General features: G+C 36.0%; 1 protein-coding gene across 2 annotated transcripts in view; it reads right to left on the reverse strand.

Moving 5' to 3' along the window:
- The window catches only part of GAREM1 (GRB2 associated regulator of MAPK1 subtype 1), a 209,410-nt gene extending 191,891 nt beyond the window's left edge, over positions 1–17,519 (reverse strand). For both annotated transcript variants that reach the window (XM_070627542.1, XM_070627541.1), the window contains exons 1-2: positions 17,364–17,519; positions 11,547–11,633 (exon numbers count right to left, since the gene is read on the reverse strand). In XM_070627542.1, coding sequence (XP_070483643.1) covers positions 11,547–11,625 — 79 coding nt within the window. In that variant the 5' untranslated portion in view covers positions 11,626–11,633; positions 17,364–17,519. The remainder of the gene's footprint in view (positions 1–11,546; positions 11,634–17,363) is intronic.
- Positions 17,520–18,907: the final 1,388 nt, after the last annotated feature.

The raw sequence follows: 18,907 nt of genomic DNA on the forward strand, positions 1-18,907 counted from the left end.
AGGTAGAGCCTTTGGGAGGTGATTAGTTCTGTGAACCAGGAAGTTGCTCTCACTAGACACAGAATCTGCCAGCGCCTTGATCTTGGACTTACCAGCCTCCAGAACAGTGAGAAATAAATTTCTGATGCTAATAAGCCACTCAGCCTATTGTATTCTGTTATAGCAGTACAAATAGATAAGGATGAAAATAATAGTTCTCACTTCATAGGGTTGCTATGAGAATTTAGTCATTTAATATACATTGAGCATTTAGAATAGCACCTGACACATAGGAAGTGCTGTGGAATTATTTGCCATTATTATTAAAAGGTGTCTTTGGTTTGAAGGGACAAAATTTAGAGAAAACATGAAGAGAGAAATGGAGCTGTGAGGAAATGATTAGATTTTAGATGAATAATTATATCAGGCAAGGAGTAGAGGAATATTCCTCAAATGGGAAACCCAGGTACCTACTCCCAGCTGTGAGACCTCATTCCCCAAATCTAGAGTCTGTGGGGTTAACTTATTCCACAGTGAGCCAGCCCTGCTACCCAGCAGATCTGGGCAGTGAACCTGGTGACTATTCATATGCTGATCTAATGATGTTGATAAGTCCAAGGTGAATCAGGGATACGATACTATAGGACTCCTATGAGGGCCACTTCATGGCTTCCTAACTGTGGAACTCCTGTTTATACATACATAACTTGTTAATTCTCTGCATTATCAGTTTTGCAAGATAAAAATATTACATGTTGGTTTACTTCATATCAGAGTGTCCTGGGTCACATAATATGCTAGCAGTCAAGTGCGATAGCAAAGTTCACAGCCCCAGTGGTTTTCTGAGTCTCTGAGCTCTTTTCCCTTTGAATTAATTTCCATGCTGTCACCAGAGTTAACTTAAAACCTTGGCTAAAACATTGTCCAAAATGTGTATCCTCATTGTCTGCTGAATAAAGTGTAAAACCCTCTGTATAATATAAAAAGTTCTTCCCTTGTGTGGCAGGATCTGCCTCCCCAGCCTCATTTCAGTTGACTACCCTCTGACACCCTAGAATTTAGTAGTAGTACCTTCTCGTAGTTGTTCCAATGTGCCATGCTGATAATGCATGCCCTTGAGGTGGTTCTCTCACCTCGGAATGCCTTGCTGCCTTTCTCTTCCTGGAAAACTCCCATTCCAGCTCTAGTACTTGTATTCTGCCAAATGCTGTGTCTTCTCTAAGGAAGTGAGCACTCCTCTTCCTGTGTCCCCATTGTACTTGGCATACCCCCTTCTAATTGTGCTTATTGCTCTATGACATTATCTATTTTCACATTAGCTTTCCCTACTAGACAGCAATTAACTGTGGCCACCGAAAGTGTATTTTATTCCCCTTTGTTTCTCTGGCTCCTTTTCCCATGCCTCCCACATGGGAAGTGCTCAATTAATGTTTGTTGAAGTAAGTAATCAATGGGCTGAGTCACCCTCTCACTCTATATTATTTCATAGGTCACGGCATCTCTTGATGATAAACAATTAATATTCATCAAGTCTAGACATTTTCAAGAGTTTTGAGGTTTCAATCCCATACAACAAGGCTTGCTATTAGATTGGCTCCCAATTCTTTTCATTCATCTGAAAATTTGAATTTCGTTGAAATCAAGTTCTGTGCTTCTGTCACTCAACTGGAGATATACCTCTAGACCATGAGCTACAACACTTCTTAAAACTGTCAGCATATTGTTAATTTGTGTTTGTTAGCTTATTTGTGGTCTCCCTGACTAGAACTTTACCCTCAGAGGGGCTCGTTTTATTATCTTTGCATCCCCAGCACCTGGCACCTAGAAGGCTCTCTCTATCTCTATCTATATTTATCTACCTCTGCACAGATAGAGAAAGAGAGAGACAAAAGATGAATGAAGTACCATAAAGAAGCATATACCATAGGGGTACTTTCAGGAAGGATTTGAAAACATATCCAGCAATTTACTTCTTGTCTTTTCCTTTCTGGCTTTTGATATAGATATGCCTTTCTTAAGCACATCATCACATAATACAAAAATCACAGTGCAAATATAGCAATATTAAGGAAAAATATTCCAAGTTGAAAATTAGATTTCATGGAGCATGTTTGCTTTTCAAAACAATATACAGCATATCCCCATTGAAAAATAAGTATCACATTACACCCCGGTACACACATAAAAGTATAACTGAAACAAAAGTTGTAAAAATAGTACTAATTTGTGTACTTCCAATGTATACTGCATTCTGATCTTTTAATCTATTCTTTTATGTTTAATTTTTTTAGCGTTAGTTGTGACCCACTAGTTTTATTTCACAGTCTATAATACAACCTACAGTATTAAAACCACTATTCTAAATAATAGTTCCTGGTGTTTACAGTTCAGCAAAACAGAGAATATTATGGCTGAAGTTGTAGGAGTTCCTAAAATATAAGAATAATCAGAAATAAAAAAGCAAATGATAACTATTGATTTACCAAAATCATCATATGTGTATGTATAACTTTATGGGTTATAGATTTGGGTTTATGAAGAAGCTAGCTCTTTGTAGATGGTGTTTTTCAAGCCAACCAAACACAAGGTCTCAGTTTGAGAAGCTACTAGTAATAAGTAGTAGTCCTGGGTCTGGTGTGGTTTTGTAAATTATGGGCAAGGCTTTCCAAGGGAGTGGGTAAATGAGTCATAGGTTAGCTATACAATTCCTCAGTTTCAAGAAATAATTTACTAAAATAAAACACAATTAGTATCTAATCACTAATTATTCATTTTTCATAAATTAATAGTTTTAATAATACATTTACAATGTTGGTTAAAGAAAGAGATGGCTTAATTGGCTATATCATGTATAATAAGTAGATAAGCTAAGGTTCTTCCGTCTAAAAGAGTCTATGGTTCATGCCATGATTTAGATTTTTCTTAATAAATTTATCTATTTAATGTGATAAAGCACAGGTAGAAAACCTTTCATTTTGTTTTTAGTAATGCCAAAATAATAATTAATATTATTATTTATTAGTGCCAAAAATCTTCACAGGATTTATTCAAGTTTGTTGTTGTAGTTCTGATGATTTGAAGCTTCAGAGGCAGTATAGATAGCCTTCATTTTTAAGCCTCTACCTAGAAACGTAATGAGATTTTTAGCTCCCTGCCGACAAATCCTCTAAAGAAAGGCCATCAGATGTGTTTGCACCTCTTTTTTGTAGTAAGCAGTGAAAAGAGAAAGGCGGAGATCCTGGTTACGCTGGGCATCTCTCCTGGACACATGACTATCCTGGTCCAAATTGGATGTGTTTTTCCTCCCTGCCCATTCTCGTTCCTCAGGTTTCTGGTCTATGAAGGTTAGAGTGCTTCATGTTAGTTTGCTTAGAATTGCTTAAGATTATACTTAACTTCTCTAGTAGATTTTCTATTCACTCCCAAACCTACTTCTTAAAGAGTTTATGCCTTCCCCCACCTCAGAAACAAATTTAAAAATTCCCCCAAATGGCGTTTAAAAATGTCTATTGTATAAAATTTTTTAAATATAGAAAAATCCAATAAAGAAAAAATGTGATCTGTAATTCCATCAACCTGAGTTACCTATTTGTCACTCTTCACATTTGGTGTATATTCCACTTATAGTGGATATGTATGTGTGTGTCTATTTAATTTGGACCAACCTATAATATGATTTTTGTTGTCTACCTTTCTCACTTAACAATATATTGTGAACATTTTCTTATGTCGATATGTGTTCCAAAACGTGATTTTTAAATGACTGTATGGTATTCCGTCAGAAAGATATAACATAATTTATCCAGCTCTTTCTGATTTGATGTTTTTATTGTTTATATTTTTTCTGTTACTGATAATGCCTTCATGACTATCCTTGTAGGTAATCTTTGAGTATATCCATGATTATCCCCCTTAATATAAATTCCCATATGGGGAATTGCTGAATTAGAAGTTATGAACCTTTTTTTAAGGCTTTTGATGCATACTGCCAGTTTACTTTTAAGAAATGTATGAATTTTCACTTTCATTGCTTGAAAACTAAAGATTCTACATTATCTTTCATTTTTACATAGTTAGGCAAAGGTTTTAAAAATATTTGAACAAGTATTAAGAAGTAACAAAAATTGAATTTAGTTAGCAATTGGTCCATGTGATTCTATGAATAGGCAAGAATATTTAATAATAGATGCATGAACCTGGATAAAACAGTCTTCCTAAATTTAGCAAGGACATCTATAAGTAGAAGAAAAATATTTGAAGATATCTGAGGAGACTGAATTAACAAGAAAATTATCAGACAAAATACTGAAGTGCAGTAAGAGACTATTGAATGTCAAGATAAGAAACAGCAGAATATTTATATGTATAATTATTCATTAAAATTTTAAATGTACTTTGATTAAAATGCAATGTAAAGGCTATGCTTCTGTTCCAGATCTACATTTCTATTTCCTCTACAAAATCATCTTGAGCTTGTAATTTTTTCCAATTCTTGACTTTATTGTTACAGATAAATAAATGCCTTTAATTTTTTTCATCCACACCATTAAATCTATAGTGAAATAAACATATCTAGCTTAAGTTGTTCTACCCTCAAAATCGCACTACACTTAAATAGACACTAGGGAGTCATAGAGGGGAAAGACCTTTGAGTTCCACTTTGTTCTAAACTATTCAAGCAAATGCAGTGGAAGATGGTACCATTAGAATGATTATGCAAACTCTCTATAGGTCCCATCAGAGGTTCTCACTCTGGACTTATGAGATACATCTCTGCTCTTCTTCCCAAACTTCCATCGAAATTCTATTTTGAAATACATTTATCTTGCATTATTTTTATTTCTCAGATAATTAAAATATCTTTATTTCTTTCACTACTTCATTTGTAACATTTTAAAGTCCTACCAGCTGTTTTCCAAATATTTTATCATTATATATCATCTATTCTCTGCACTTTCTTTTTCCTTCCCTGCCAAGGGCTTCAGAGCACACTAAACTGGATACCATCGGTCTTTTCCAAGGACTCAGTTATTTTTCATGTTTTTAAAAATGGATATACTTAGGAATGAACTCACGAAGAAGAAGAGAAAGAGGAGGAGGAAGACAGAGAGGAAGAAGAAAAAAGTAAGCAAAGATAAGTAATATTAATATAAACTTTGCTCTTTATATACCCTAGTTTTATAAATGCTTTGCATTTGTCATTTAAAAAGAGGCTGAAATACCAATTTGAAAAAATTGACTATGTTCCAGTTTATCTATTACATGTCTAACTTATCAGGAATTTAGCAGAAGGAAAAGAAAATATTTATAATAATTATGGGACCAACAGCCAAATTTATCCTATTGTTGATATGTTTATTAACTAATGCCCTTTCAGAAGAGAACCATAGTATAGTATATCCATTTATACATTCATTAAAATTTCAGATGTACTTTGATTAAATTGCTATGTAAATGTTCATAACTTATCTCCCACTCTTCATTCATTCATTTATTCATACACATATCCACTCACTCAATAAATATTTATTAAATACTTATGTGCCGGGCACATTCAAGTGAATAGGGATGGAAAGATGAGTTCTTGCTCTCAAGTGTTTTAATCTAGTAGGACAGCAAGAAACTCAGTTAAAAAATGTAATTACAATCCAGTGTGGTAAGAGTTAGAGATATGTCATGGTATTTTGAGACTACGAAGAGAACCTCTTAGTTGGCAAGGAATTGGATGAGAACATCACAGACTTTGAGGAGATGACCAACTAGAGAAGCATGAAATAGAACTAATTTGCCAAGTCAAGAATAGGACATGGGGAGAGGACTAGGAAGTGAACACTAGGGAAAAGCAACAGTGTGAGAAATAGCATGGTGGCAAGAAGCAACATATTGTATGGGAGGAAGTGTAATCAGTTTGGTTTTGCTATATCTTGAGATTTGAGGTAGAATGTGTCTGAGATGAGACTGAAGAGTTAGACAGGATTCCAATCATGGAGAGATTTGTCTGTCCAATGAAGGAGGCCGAACTTTATCTTAAAGGACTTATAATAAGTGACATGTAGTGTTAATGATGGGAACTACGGCGGGTCTTAAGCAGGGAATTTGTTGGTCAGATTTGAATTTTGAAAAGAGTGTTTTGGAAAGAGTATATAAGATAGATTAAAGAGGTTCAGACTGAAGAGACCGAGGACAAGTAGAAAAAGTAAAAGAATAGTAGAAGTACGTGCCACAACTAGAAGGACACGCAACTAAAATATACAACTATGTACTGGGGGGATTTGGGGAGAAAAAAGCAGGAAAAGAAAAAGATTGGCAACAGTTGTTAGCTCAGGTGCCAATCTTTAAAAAAAAAAAAGTAGAAGAAGGTAACAATAGGTGATCAAGAGTTGAATCAGGACAGTGTATTCCCAGAGGTGGAAATTAGGGGACAGATAGAAGATATTTATCAAGGAGGTAAAAATCCTCAGAACTTGTGTATTAATTCACTTAATGGGGTGAATCAACTCTCCAAAAATGGTGATAAATCCACTGGACACCAAGCAGAGGTAACTGAGTAGAATCCACTTTGGGTGGACATATAGTTAGCACACAGGGACAATTATAAGGAGCCAACAAGAACTTTGAAATAAGAATATAGTATTGAACTATCAAGTCAACTGATACTAGATCTGAGTCGAGATAAAACAAAGTCACTTTGAAAGGACAGGACAGCTCCCAGGTGAAAGTGAGTCGTTATTGACAGTATCAACACTTAAGAGACTCTAGCCACATAGTTTATATCAGGCTGATATATTAAATGGGCTTTCTTTACTCTGATAGCATTCCTGCTTACTGATGAGAATTCCTTATGGATTTCTTTCTTGAAGCCCAGGGAACGATTATTCTTTTAAAGAGTTGGGGGAGGAAGAGACTAGAGAGTATGTCAGGAAGAGAGAGAATGGGCTCAATTTTGCCCATGTTAAATTTGAATCACCTGTTACATATCCAGATGTGAAGTAAACAATTGGAAAAAGAGTTCTGGAGCTTGGAAAGAAATTAGGGACAGAGATGAATATTTGGAAGCTGAAGTCATATGAATGGATAAAATTTCCTAAGAAAGGACATAGGTTGCAAACACAAGTGGGACAATAGAATCTTGGGGAATTCCAACGATAGAGGAGGACCCAGCAGAAGATACTGAGAAAGAGTGGTCAGAGAAATAGAAATAGGATTATAATTTTTTATGCTTTCATTTTCCCATATTTCCTCACCTTAACTTCATATATGAAACTGTCTCTTGGTCAGAATCAATTTTATCCTTCTTTATAATATTTTGGGTAACTATTACCACAATTATAACATGTTATCATTATCAGTGTGCTTTTCTTAAACTCCTTATCAGATAGTAAATTTCTTGATGGCACTGTCAAGAACTGTGAAGGTCTAAGATTTTACCTACTTGCAAGCTTACAAGTTAGCCTGCCACAGTTTCATGGACGCTGGCAGAAGCCTGGAGACTTCTGGATCAGAGATGAAGGATTTATTACTCTTAGCACATCAGGTAGCATAAACTTCGTGTTCACATCAGTTCTCTTTGTCCCCCAAGTCTCATGGGGGTGACTCAGAGTGGCCCAGGTGGATGCTGCACACACGGTATGTTTGTGTTATAGCTAAGAAACCCTGAGATCAGGGAACTAAATCTTTAACAAGCAAACTTGACCCAACTTTTCCCCAGAGGGAGACATTTTTATTATACTGGACCTTACTGAAACTGCCCTCTTATCCAAAGGGAGACGTTATCGCTACTTGTTAAGGTTCACTGTATAAACATCCTTGAAAAGATGATCCAGAACAAAAGCTACAAAGCTATCAATCCTCTGCTCACAAGATGTGCAGAAACACTAGGGACCCCTGGAGATTTGTCTCTCTATAGGCACATTTAATGTCTTATATACTTTTATGAACCCCTTGCATCTCCCAGGTTAGTGCCTTGCATATGACAGGTACTAATAAATGTTTGTTGAAATAATGATTTAAAAATAACATCAACAAGAAAGAGAGTTTAGAAGACTTTTCCCCAGATTTATAATAGGCTAGTATATAGATTGCTTTTAACCTCTGCTATATGCAGTTTAGATAAATAGTTCAGTTATAACTATAACCTCCTTGAGAACAGCAATGTGTATTAATCAATTTTTGCTTCCTAGAGTCTAAAACAGAGCCAAGAACATAATAATAGATAAACAAAGATTTGTTAAATAAAGTGAAACATGTGGAGGATCACACAGATCCAAATGATGCAGAATTATGAAGTAGGATTTTTGCCCTTCTCCCGCTCTTCTGCTACTCCTTGGTAACAACACTAACGGTTTTATACTCTCCAAACCATCTGAAGAAAGGAAGATGAAAACACCAATTCCTGCTAAATGCTAATGCCTTGGTAGATTATTCCTATACAAAGTGTTTTTCACAAAAGTAGTCTCGATGTCAAGGATATGATGAAATAGGATTTCTCATATCTTGGTGGAAATGTAAATTGGTATGATCTTTATTTATGCATTTGACCTTTTTTTTTTTTTTTTTTTTTTGCTGAGGAAGATTCACCCAGAGCTAACATCTGTTATCAGTCTTCCTCTTTTCACTTGAGGAAGATTCGCCCTGAGCTAACATCTATGCCAGTCTTCCTCTATTTTGTATATGGATCACTGCCACAGCATGGCCATCGATGACTGGTGTAGGTCCATGCCCAGGAACGAAACCTGTGCCACTGAAGCAGAGCACATATGCATTTGGCTATTTTTCGTGAGGCTTTAAATACCTACCCAGCAATTGAATTTGGAGAAACTGCCCTAAATAAATTAAATTAACTCAGAAAAGAAGTTTTATGCACAAATATATTAAACTCAGAAATGTATTTGTAATAGTATAAAATTTGAAGATTCCTATTGAGTTTAAGAAGAAATTTTACCATGAAGTGGTGAATCTCTGTATAGACCACGGAAAGACATTGCCAAGTTTTCCTTTTTGGAGATCTTTAAGAACAAATTATCACCATCCCTAGACAATTTAAATATTAGTGTACTGTGTCTTTCTCAACGTCTTTTCTATTTCACTTAGTCTAGGTTATATGACTCTCTTTAAGGAAACATAATAATGCTTTCAATTGCTTCTCATATTTATTTGGGGGATGATATTTTCGTACAATGATACTCCGGAAGGAAGGAATCAAACTTTCAATATTAAAATATTTTACATTTCTAATAGTGAGGCCAAGGTATTGACTTCAAAATTGTTTCAGAGTCTAGAAAGTGCTTTTAAATTTTTTTTTAATATACATTCATCCAATATTATTTGTATTTACTCAAAGACATCGAGGACAAATGGGATCTTATCAATTTATCTCCCATTATGCTTTCAAAAAAAGTATCACCAAGTCAGATAAAATCAGGAAGTGGGAGGCAGAGGACAGGAACACTTACTTAAGTCTTATTTCATGTCACAATATAAAATCCTGATGGAATCTTCTTCGCGCTTTCAGGATTTTGTGAAACTAAGTGTTGCCACTGGGCTTGCGTAATGTCTGAAAGCAAATCTCACATCTGGAATGAAGATGGCCGTAACTTGATAAAGCATTTGACCTTTATGTATTAGTCCTAATTCCATCCAGAAAAAGAGTTAATAGAGTTCTTTTTGTTAGTAAATCTCATTGATGCCGAGATAGACATTGGCCTGTTTAATTTGCTTTTATTTGAAGTATGCATTCTTGGGTCTCATTGATACACATGTGGGATTTGTTTCCCTTGATTTTCAGGGAAACTTCTTAGTGAGCAGTTTACACCGTCTTTCTCAGGATTAAAGAAACAGAAAAGTGCAGTTGGCCAATGTGGATTTTTCTGCTTTCTTTACATTTATATGGTCAACATATAAAATGAAAACTGACAAAGGAAATAGGATTACTATCTTCTGGGGTGCATCCATCTCAAGCTCCCCAGGAAGTAAAGGTGAGAATATCCTCTCTATTACCTTTCTGACTAGAGTGAGAGAGAAGGTAAAAGATGGGGTAAGAGAGAAAACCTGAAAATGGGAAAGTGGAAAGAGAAGTTAGAGGTAGAACAAATGAGACAGAGCTGTGGTTGCCTGAGGAAGAAGCCTACTGGAAATGACTGAGCTGTGGAAGTGGGAAAGAACTGTGTTACGGGGGTGGTGGGGATAGTAAAGGATAAGCAGAAAACCTCAAGGGAAAACAATGAGGGAGTGGGGTTATGAGGGAATGTGGAGAAAAGGAAGAGAGAAAGGAAAATCGTAAGATAAAGTCAAATTTGTGCTAATAAGTTTTATTTTTTCCTGGCATGGAAGTGGATACAGGAATGCAAAATTTCCCTTACTCCTGAGAAATGCATTATTGGTTTGAGAACCCCCATCAAATTTACTTCAATCATCTGTAATAAACGCCAGTGGGGATATTGCTTCAAACATATATAGAAGCTAATTTAAGCCAACAAATACTGCATTTTAATTACTCAAGTACAAGCATTTCACATTTTTCCTTTGGTATCAAATGGAAACGTTTACTGGTCCAACAACATGGGCCACATTATGCACCACCAGACAATACTGAGAAAGATTGGGTTAGCATTTCACTGTAAAACAATGTTAAGAGTTTCCTAGATTGCTGTAAAAGTCATCTTAAAAACAGTCATTCTTCCAGCCTTTTTTTTTTAACATGGTAAAATTCCAGAAATACAATTTATTTAGGGTTTGATAAAGTAGCATGTCAAACAGACACCATTTCAATAATATTTAGCTTAAGTAATCCTTTTGTATCCAGGTAATATTCTTACTCATCAATTTACATGTGCCTTTGTCTATCCTTTGGTGCCCTAAAGAGATGCCACTCTACTGCCTTAAAATAGTTATTAAAAGCAAGCTTTTTCTAGTAGCTTAAGGATAGTGGCCTCACTCTTGTTTTATTGCTTTGTTTTATGTTTTACCGTAGATTCAAGAAAGGAATGAAAAGTAGCCTGCAATGGATATACTGAAGTTATTGTCATTAAGTGTATTATTATAGCTAAGTACCTTACTCTATAAAGGCAGTGTAAAGTAACTTTAATTCTCAACACAAACAATTGATGACCATTTAAAGAAGTATGAGAGTTTGATTTGAACTACTTGCAAAGAATTGTTTGGTAGTAGATTTTGTTATATTTTAGATGACCCACATCCAGTGGTATTGAAATTCCACATTCGTCTCAGAAGAAAAACCTGTTTTACATGGGCTATGGGGAGAGAGCATCCTCTACCTTTCTCACTCGTCTCCAAGTCTGAGTTGGATGCAGATTGGACTGGGGACTTGTAGGCTGTGGGTCAGAGAGCAGATTGGGTGGAAGCACAATCAATGGCAATGATCCCAAGGGAACTTGCCTGTGTTATGCCTTGAGTAGCGTGGGGTAAGATTAAAAACAGGAGTTTAACCATTAGACGATGTCTCAGTAGTTGAAGTAGAAGATACCCACAATTGTCATTTACTCATCACAATCTGAAATCTCTTCCCTCCTAAGGTGACTTTTGGGCCTTCTTCTCTACCTCTTGGTTACCTGTAGAGCTGCGTGTTCTGGCTAAGCCTCTCTCAAAAGGCTGGTGGCAGTGACTGGAAGAAGGAGGCAAAATATCCATGGAAGCTCCTGAGAAACGGGAAGAAGATTTGAGTTTTTTCAGATATATGGGTAGGAGTGAAATATGTTAATATTTGTGTAAAACATAACATTAATATTTACATATTAATATTTATGAAATATGTTAATATTTGTGTATATTAATAACTTCAAGGGTACCTTCACTGGTAAACCTGGGACCTTTGTGTTATAACGTGCAGTAGGGAGGAGAAAGATAGGAGAGGGGATTTGAAAGGAACAAAATATTAAATAATTGAACCAATGTTTTACTTAAAAAAATTTATTATGAAATGTTTCAAATACATAGAAAAGTGTGGAGAATAATATAATGACTACTTGTGTACCCACATCCCAGTTTAAACAAATATTAGTTTTTTGCTTTATTTGCTTAAGACGTATTTAAAGAAAAGAATATTAAAGATACAGACAAAGCCTCCCTCCCAGTCATGATTCCCAATCCTGTTTCTCTTATTCCCTCTTTCTCTTGTGCTAATTTACCCTGATTTTGGTTTTTGTTACCCCGTGAATGTTCCCGTATTTTTATTACCTGTGTATGTGCCCATAAGTAATATATGGTCCTTCTTTGCTTGTTTTTACCATTTATATAAACGAGACATTTATAAATATTCTGCAACTGGCTTTTTTGGCCAAACATATATTTAAGATTTACCCATGCTGATCATTAATCTCTAATTTTCTTTCTAACAATTATATATTTCATTGCATGAACAGTCCGAAATTCTCCATTGATAGACCTTTCAGCTTGCTTCCAATTCTGTGGTGACCAATATTATTTCTGTCTCCTTAAGTTAAATGTATATTCTATCTAGAGTTTTGTCCTCGTTTTAATTGCTAACATAGGTCAGTTGTCTTTTTCTCTTTAGTTCTTAATAAATCTTGCTGGAGAGTTATGAATTCGCTAGCTGCAGTTGTTTCGAGAGAACCAGCCTTTTGTTTTGGCTCATCTACTTATTTTCTATTTTACTAATTTCTGATGTTTGCTTTATGTTTCACTCTCTTCAGGTTTACTCTGTTCTTTTTCTAATCTCTTAAGTTGATTTCTTGACTCATTTATCTTAAATCCTTTTTTTTTTTATTGACTATATCTATAGGCTCTAAATTCCCCTCGAAGATGCACTTTGGCTCTATTTGGTTCTAAATATTTTGTAAATTCTATTGTGAATCTCTCTTTAACCGATGACTTATTAGGAATGTATTTAAAACTTTCTAGGGCTGGCCCTGTGGCGCAGCAGTTAACTGCTCAAGTTTTGCTTCAGCGGCCCAGGGTTCACCGGTTCGGATCCCGGGTGCAGACATGGCACTGCTTGGTACGCCATGCTGTGGCAGGCATCCCACATATAAAGTAGAGGAAGATGGGCATGGATGTTAGCTCAGGGCCAGTCTTCCTCAGCGAAAAGAGGAGGATTGGTGGCAGATGTTAGCTCAGGGCTAATCTTCCTCAAGAAAAAAAAAAGAAAGAAACAAAACAAACAAAGAAAAAAACCTTTCTAAACATCTGGAGTTTTTTTCAATTATTGATTTGTTACTTTGTTGCTTTGTAGTGAGAAAATGTGTTCAGTAGATAGTTCTTTAAAATTTATTGGACTCTGACTTATTTGTAATCAATTTATGTAAATGTTTCATGTATACTTGAAAATGTATATTTTCTATTTGTGCAATGCAGGGTGTCATATTCATTCATTTGTGCAAGCTTATTAATTTTATTGTGGAAATATTTTCTATCCTACTCTCTTTTGTTTGGTATGTCTTTCTGATAGATTTGTTAAAATTGCCTACTATGATTGCGGATCTGTCAATTTCTACCTGCAACTGCATTGGTTTTTTTGTTTTATCTTGTTAGCCTCATAAAAGTTTACGGTTGTCATATCTTTTTGGTGGTTTGTTCCTTTTACTGTTATGTTGCCTATCTTTATCTCTATATGTCTTTCTCTCTATTTTCCCTGATATTTATATCCTACACGAGCTTTCTTTTGGGTAATATTTGGCTAATATATAATTTTCCATTATTTTTGTTCATATATTTCTTTGCCGTTATGTTTTAGGGCTGTCTCTTAAAAACAATGGATAGCTGGATTTTCAAAAAATACAATCTGGCCTGAGAAACAGGAGAGCTGTCTTATTGTGGAAGAGCGCCAGGTTTACTTAAGCCATTCCAATTTGTTTATTGCCTAAATCTCCTTTGTCTCTTTGGTATAAAATTTCTTAGTAAGAAATACAAGATGCCTGTGTCCAACAGTTCCAAGGAAACAGTGACTTAAGTTTACAAAGTAACATGTCAAGATGCACAAAGCAGGCAATAAATCCACCACTTAATTTGATTTTCTTGTGTGCCTGCGGAAATTAGGATAGAAATGATTCTTCAGGCTTGCTAAAAGAACGATTTAGTAAATTTTTCTTTTCTTTCTATTATTTTCCCCTTAACTTTTCGTAGAAAATAAATCTTGGGAAGAAATTTTACCCTAATCTGTGCAGATAGATGATTTCATACTCTTACTAAATTGTGAACTCTTCAAAGGCAGACAGCTTGTGCATGTTTGTATATCTAGAACATACAGTTGAAGCTCCAATGTTGACCTAGGGGGCCCGGCCCTGTGGCCAGTCATTAAGTTCACGCACTCTGCTTCGGCAGCCCTGGGTTTCGCTGGTTTGGATCCTGGGCACGGACATGGCACCACTCGTCAAGCCATGCTGAGGCGGCGTCCCACATGCTACAACTAGAAGGACCCGCAACTAAAACTACACAACCATGTACCAGGGGCCTTTGGGAGAAAAAGGAAAAATAAAATCTTTAAAAATAAAAAAAGAAGGGGCTGGCCCCGTGCCTGAGTGGTTAAGTCTGTGTGCTCCGCTGCAGGCAGCCCAGTGTTTCATCTGTTCGAATCCTGGGCGCGGACATGGCACAGCTGTTGGAGCCACACTGAGGCAGCATCCCACATGCCACAACTAGAAGGACCCACAACTAAGAATATACAACTATGTACCGGGGGGCTTTGGGGAGAAAAAGGAAAAAAATAAAATCTTAAAAAAAAAAAAAAAAAAAGTTGGGGCTGGCCCCGTGGCCGAGTGGTTAAGTTCGCGCGCTCCGCTGCAAGCGGCCCAGTGTTTCGTTGGTTCGAATCCTGGGCGCGGACATGGCACTGCTCATCAAACCACGCTGAGGCATCATCCCACATGCCACAACTAGAAGGACCCACAACGGAAAATATACAACTATGTACTGGGGGGCTTTGGGGAGAAAAAGGAAAAAATAAAATCTTTAAAAAAAAAAAAAAAAAAAAAGTTGACCTGGACTGAAATCTTAATTTTGTGGAAGGAGGAAGGGGAAAAAAAAACCCCCAACAATAGAAATTTACAAGGTATATTTTTTCTTTGTGATGTAAATTATTGTGAAAAAATGGCAACAGTTCTAGAATTTCTATTGTACTTTATTACTGATCTGAGTTATGGCCTCAATGACCAATTTTACAAATATGCCCAAGTACTATAAAGTATTACTAATACTTTTCAAAACAGTAAGTGATAGATAATTTCAGAATAAAAGTACAAAGTATCCCCTCTATCAATCACTAAACTGTAAGCTCCTTGAAGGAAACACCATGTCTTCTCATTTTTGTGACCTCTGGATGTTGTAACATTGCCTGACACATAGTAGCCTTTCAATGAATGTTGAATGAATAGATGGATGGATGTCATACAGACCAATCTTACATAACCTTACCTGCACTGAAAACTTTGCAAATTCATATCATTTCTTTCCTTACCTTCAAATAGAGGTTGATATTCTACCGTTTCTGCAAAAGATTTCTGACATCCCAAAGAAAGAATTAGCCGTTCCTTTCTTTGTGTTCCCACTTTGTCCATTCTGCTAAGACAGCACTTCTTAAATCACATTGCAGGTGGCTGTTTACACATCTGTCCCTGATCCAGCTTATAGAGGATTGTTTCTTAATCACTTTTAAAATCTGTTCTGCAGTTGCTGCATGATATATAATAGAAGGCTCAGCAAATTTTTCTTGAGTTGGATTTTAAAAGAGTAAAAATGGAGTGCCAAGACTTGTTGAACATCTAGTATGTTTTAGGCTATGTGTAAGGAAACTTAAAGAAGTTTTCCCTTTGTTTCTCATAATAATCCTATTAAATGTATATTATTAATCCCTTTTAATGTATGAGAAGACTAAGGGCAGAGAGGTTAAGCCAGTTGTCCGAGGCCAAGCATTTGGGAAATGAAGAAGGTGGGACTAACCCACATGCTTCTTTCACCTAACCACTCTACCTAAGTTTACTCCCAGAACCAAACTGAACTCATAGTGAAATCCCTGCATGTTTCACTTCATCCCCAACAGCCTCTGAAAGCACATCATATCGAAAATAGGATATTACTTCTTTGTTACTGGAGTCTTTTTAGAATCCTGCTGTTTACCTCAGAATGTACCCCACTGTTTTAACTTGAGACATGTTCACCTCCAGGATTGAGTATTCCTCCTAGGATCCAAACACCTAGAAAGCAGGGATTATGCCTCATTATAGTAAATGACCCCTCCATCAGTGTCCAGAGCATTCCTTGATGTGATCCTTGGGCTACAAATCTGCCCTCTAGATGCTTATAATCTGTGAGAGAATTGAAGGCACATTCAAGGCTGATAGTGAACATTGATGTACATGATGATGATAAAAAATATTCTTCACATATTTTGGCTTTGTGGCCAGACATACCTGCACTTCAATCTTTGTTCTAATTCTTTACTAGCTGAGTGAGCTGGGGCAGTTTACTTAATCTCCCCAGGCCACAGTTTCCTCAACTGTAAAACAAGGATAAAGATACTTGCCTTGGCGGTTAAATAAGATAATGCCCTCATAAATGAGCATTTTATAAATTGTAGCCACTGTTGTTATTATTACCCCCAGAAAAGCATGTTATCCAAAAACAATGAGTAAGTTAGATTTGTCTATATGTCTATATAAATATCTCTAGCTAATACCTATTTATTTAATACCACGTATTGGTCTCGGGACTACTCCCAAACCAATACAGAGACAAATGGATAGAAGAGTTCTCCAGGCAGAGGTTAATGCCCCAGACAGAGATTAAAGAGAACACAAATGTCATTTCCTTCTGTTCCTGTGCAGCAGTTTATAGGAGCATTAGAGTTGGATGTGACATAAATTTTATACAGATATCGTACATTAAATATACATACTATTACACTCCATCTAGAATTATAGCAACATCAATTATGAGCTTTACCTGTCAGTCACTATTACTGATGTTCTCTCTATAAACTAGCTCAAAAGTCCTGTGGTGATCTATTAGAGGTTTTCTGTATCCTTCCTCTGCCTCCTTCTGATCCTTTTAGGCTCTTATGAGCAAACTGTTGATCATGACTAAAAGCAGCTAAGTGCTTTCTTTCTTGGTTCTTAGCAGTTTCTCTGGAAGTCAGCAGACAATAATGCAGCTCTTAATACAGACTTAGACCAAATTTAGTGAGTGGGAGAAAGAGCATGATATAAAGTTAAGTAAACATGGCCTTTCAAGAAGACAAATGAAGACAAATATTTTCAAGGTAACCTTTAAGTCACGTGGCTGGGAATGTTTTCCTGTACAAATTTCCTTTATAAATTACTTCTGAACCTTTAGTCCTGTATGAAAAAAGTACTGAAAGAAATGGAATGAGCTAGTTGATTAAATGACAGAAATAGAAATTTGTAAGTTACACATACCAGATATCAGCTTGTAAGGTGATAGGAAAATTCCCTAAATTCTAGGATAAAAATAAGAGTAAATTCTGAATTAGCCCCCTCACTGTTCATTGTAGAAGAAAGATCCCTTCAGTAGAGAAGAACCCTGTCTTTTGGGGGTTTCTTGTCAAATGGACTGCTTGGGCTGTGTTCTTGCCTTTTCTCCTGATGCTTATCCACTGTGACATCACAGTAACCATTGTAGTTTGGGTAAGTGCTAAAGAGACACATTAGTTCTCTCCCTGGATCAGAATGAACTGTTTTTCCCCCTGCCACCTAGTAAAATGTTATTGCTCAGTCTACCAATAATTTAACTTTGAGTGTAGAATTACACACTTAGGAACACAAAGGATATATCATAGCAGTGTTAATATTTTTGAAGTAAACATTAAATGGCTGATTTGTTTTATCAATAATATATATTAGGAAAAGAAAAATTACACTAAGTGCTCAATTGATAAATTTGTTTTACTGTTAAAAAAATATTTTAAATTTGCTTATTTAGCACTTGCATTTTCCCATAGAAACAAGATGCGGTTAAGGCGCTTGGCCCATAATATGTCTAATGGTCTAATGGATATATAACTTGCCCATCCTGGGGCTCACCACATTTGGATACAAATTACGGCAACTCCTATACCATGTTCTTGTCTTCAATTGCTCAGACAGGATATCACCTCCCTGAAGACACTTCCCCCAAAATTATTTCTGAAAGTCCTCAAGGTATCTTTTAAATGTGCCCACAAGATGTTGATATTGCTATTCTTATTATGTTCATGCATTTTATGAGAAAAATCAAATAAGTATGCCGGCTTATTTTAATTACTTATGTTTTTGGCACAGGAGAAAGGAAATTCAGAAGTAAGATCAAAGAGGTTAAATAAAACTCTGTAGTCCTGATTTTGATAGGAAGTATCCATATGAACTTAAAAAATACATATTTTCTAACTCTGTCCTCTAGAAAGGCTGAGAAACAATGACAGTCACAGTAGCAGTCAACCTCCTTAGCACTCAGACTGTGGTCTCAAAACACCATTTCCCACAAGAAGGAACCAGATCTCCTTGAAGAAAAATGAGTGATTACAGGTCTAGGACAGGAATTTTACAATATGAGCCTGGAACATCTTACCACGTCAGAAAGCAAGGAAGCAATCCAAGACTAATAGGGATGTGTCAGAAGGACTCAGGAGCCAACCTGGTAGGCTCTTACTGGCCAGTTCCAGCATCGGTATGTGAATTGGATCGAAATACATCAAATAAATTCATGAACAAACTCATTGGTCAGCGTTAGAAGATACCAGAGGGCTTATTTAATATTTTTTAAATTGGTAAATAAAGAGAAAAAAATCAAACATTATGCTGCCTATTTTTTAATATAAAGTGTATCTTAGAGTAACCAAATAGTTGATGAAGTACAGTATCCCTTAATAGAAATATTCCAGTTAGCCAATGAACCCAATGAACAAGGACTTAAAATTTACTACTCCTCTTCAGGCAGCTCTCTGACTCATTCTGGGCCCCGGGAA

Source organism: Equus przewalskii, chromosome 7, assembly GCF_037783145.1.
Source record: "Equus przewalskii isolate Varuska chromosome 7, EquPr2, whole genome shotgun sequence".
NCBI classification, from domain to species: domain Eukaryota; kingdom Metazoa; phylum Chordata; class Mammalia; order Perissodactyla; family Equidae; genus Equus; species Equus przewalskii.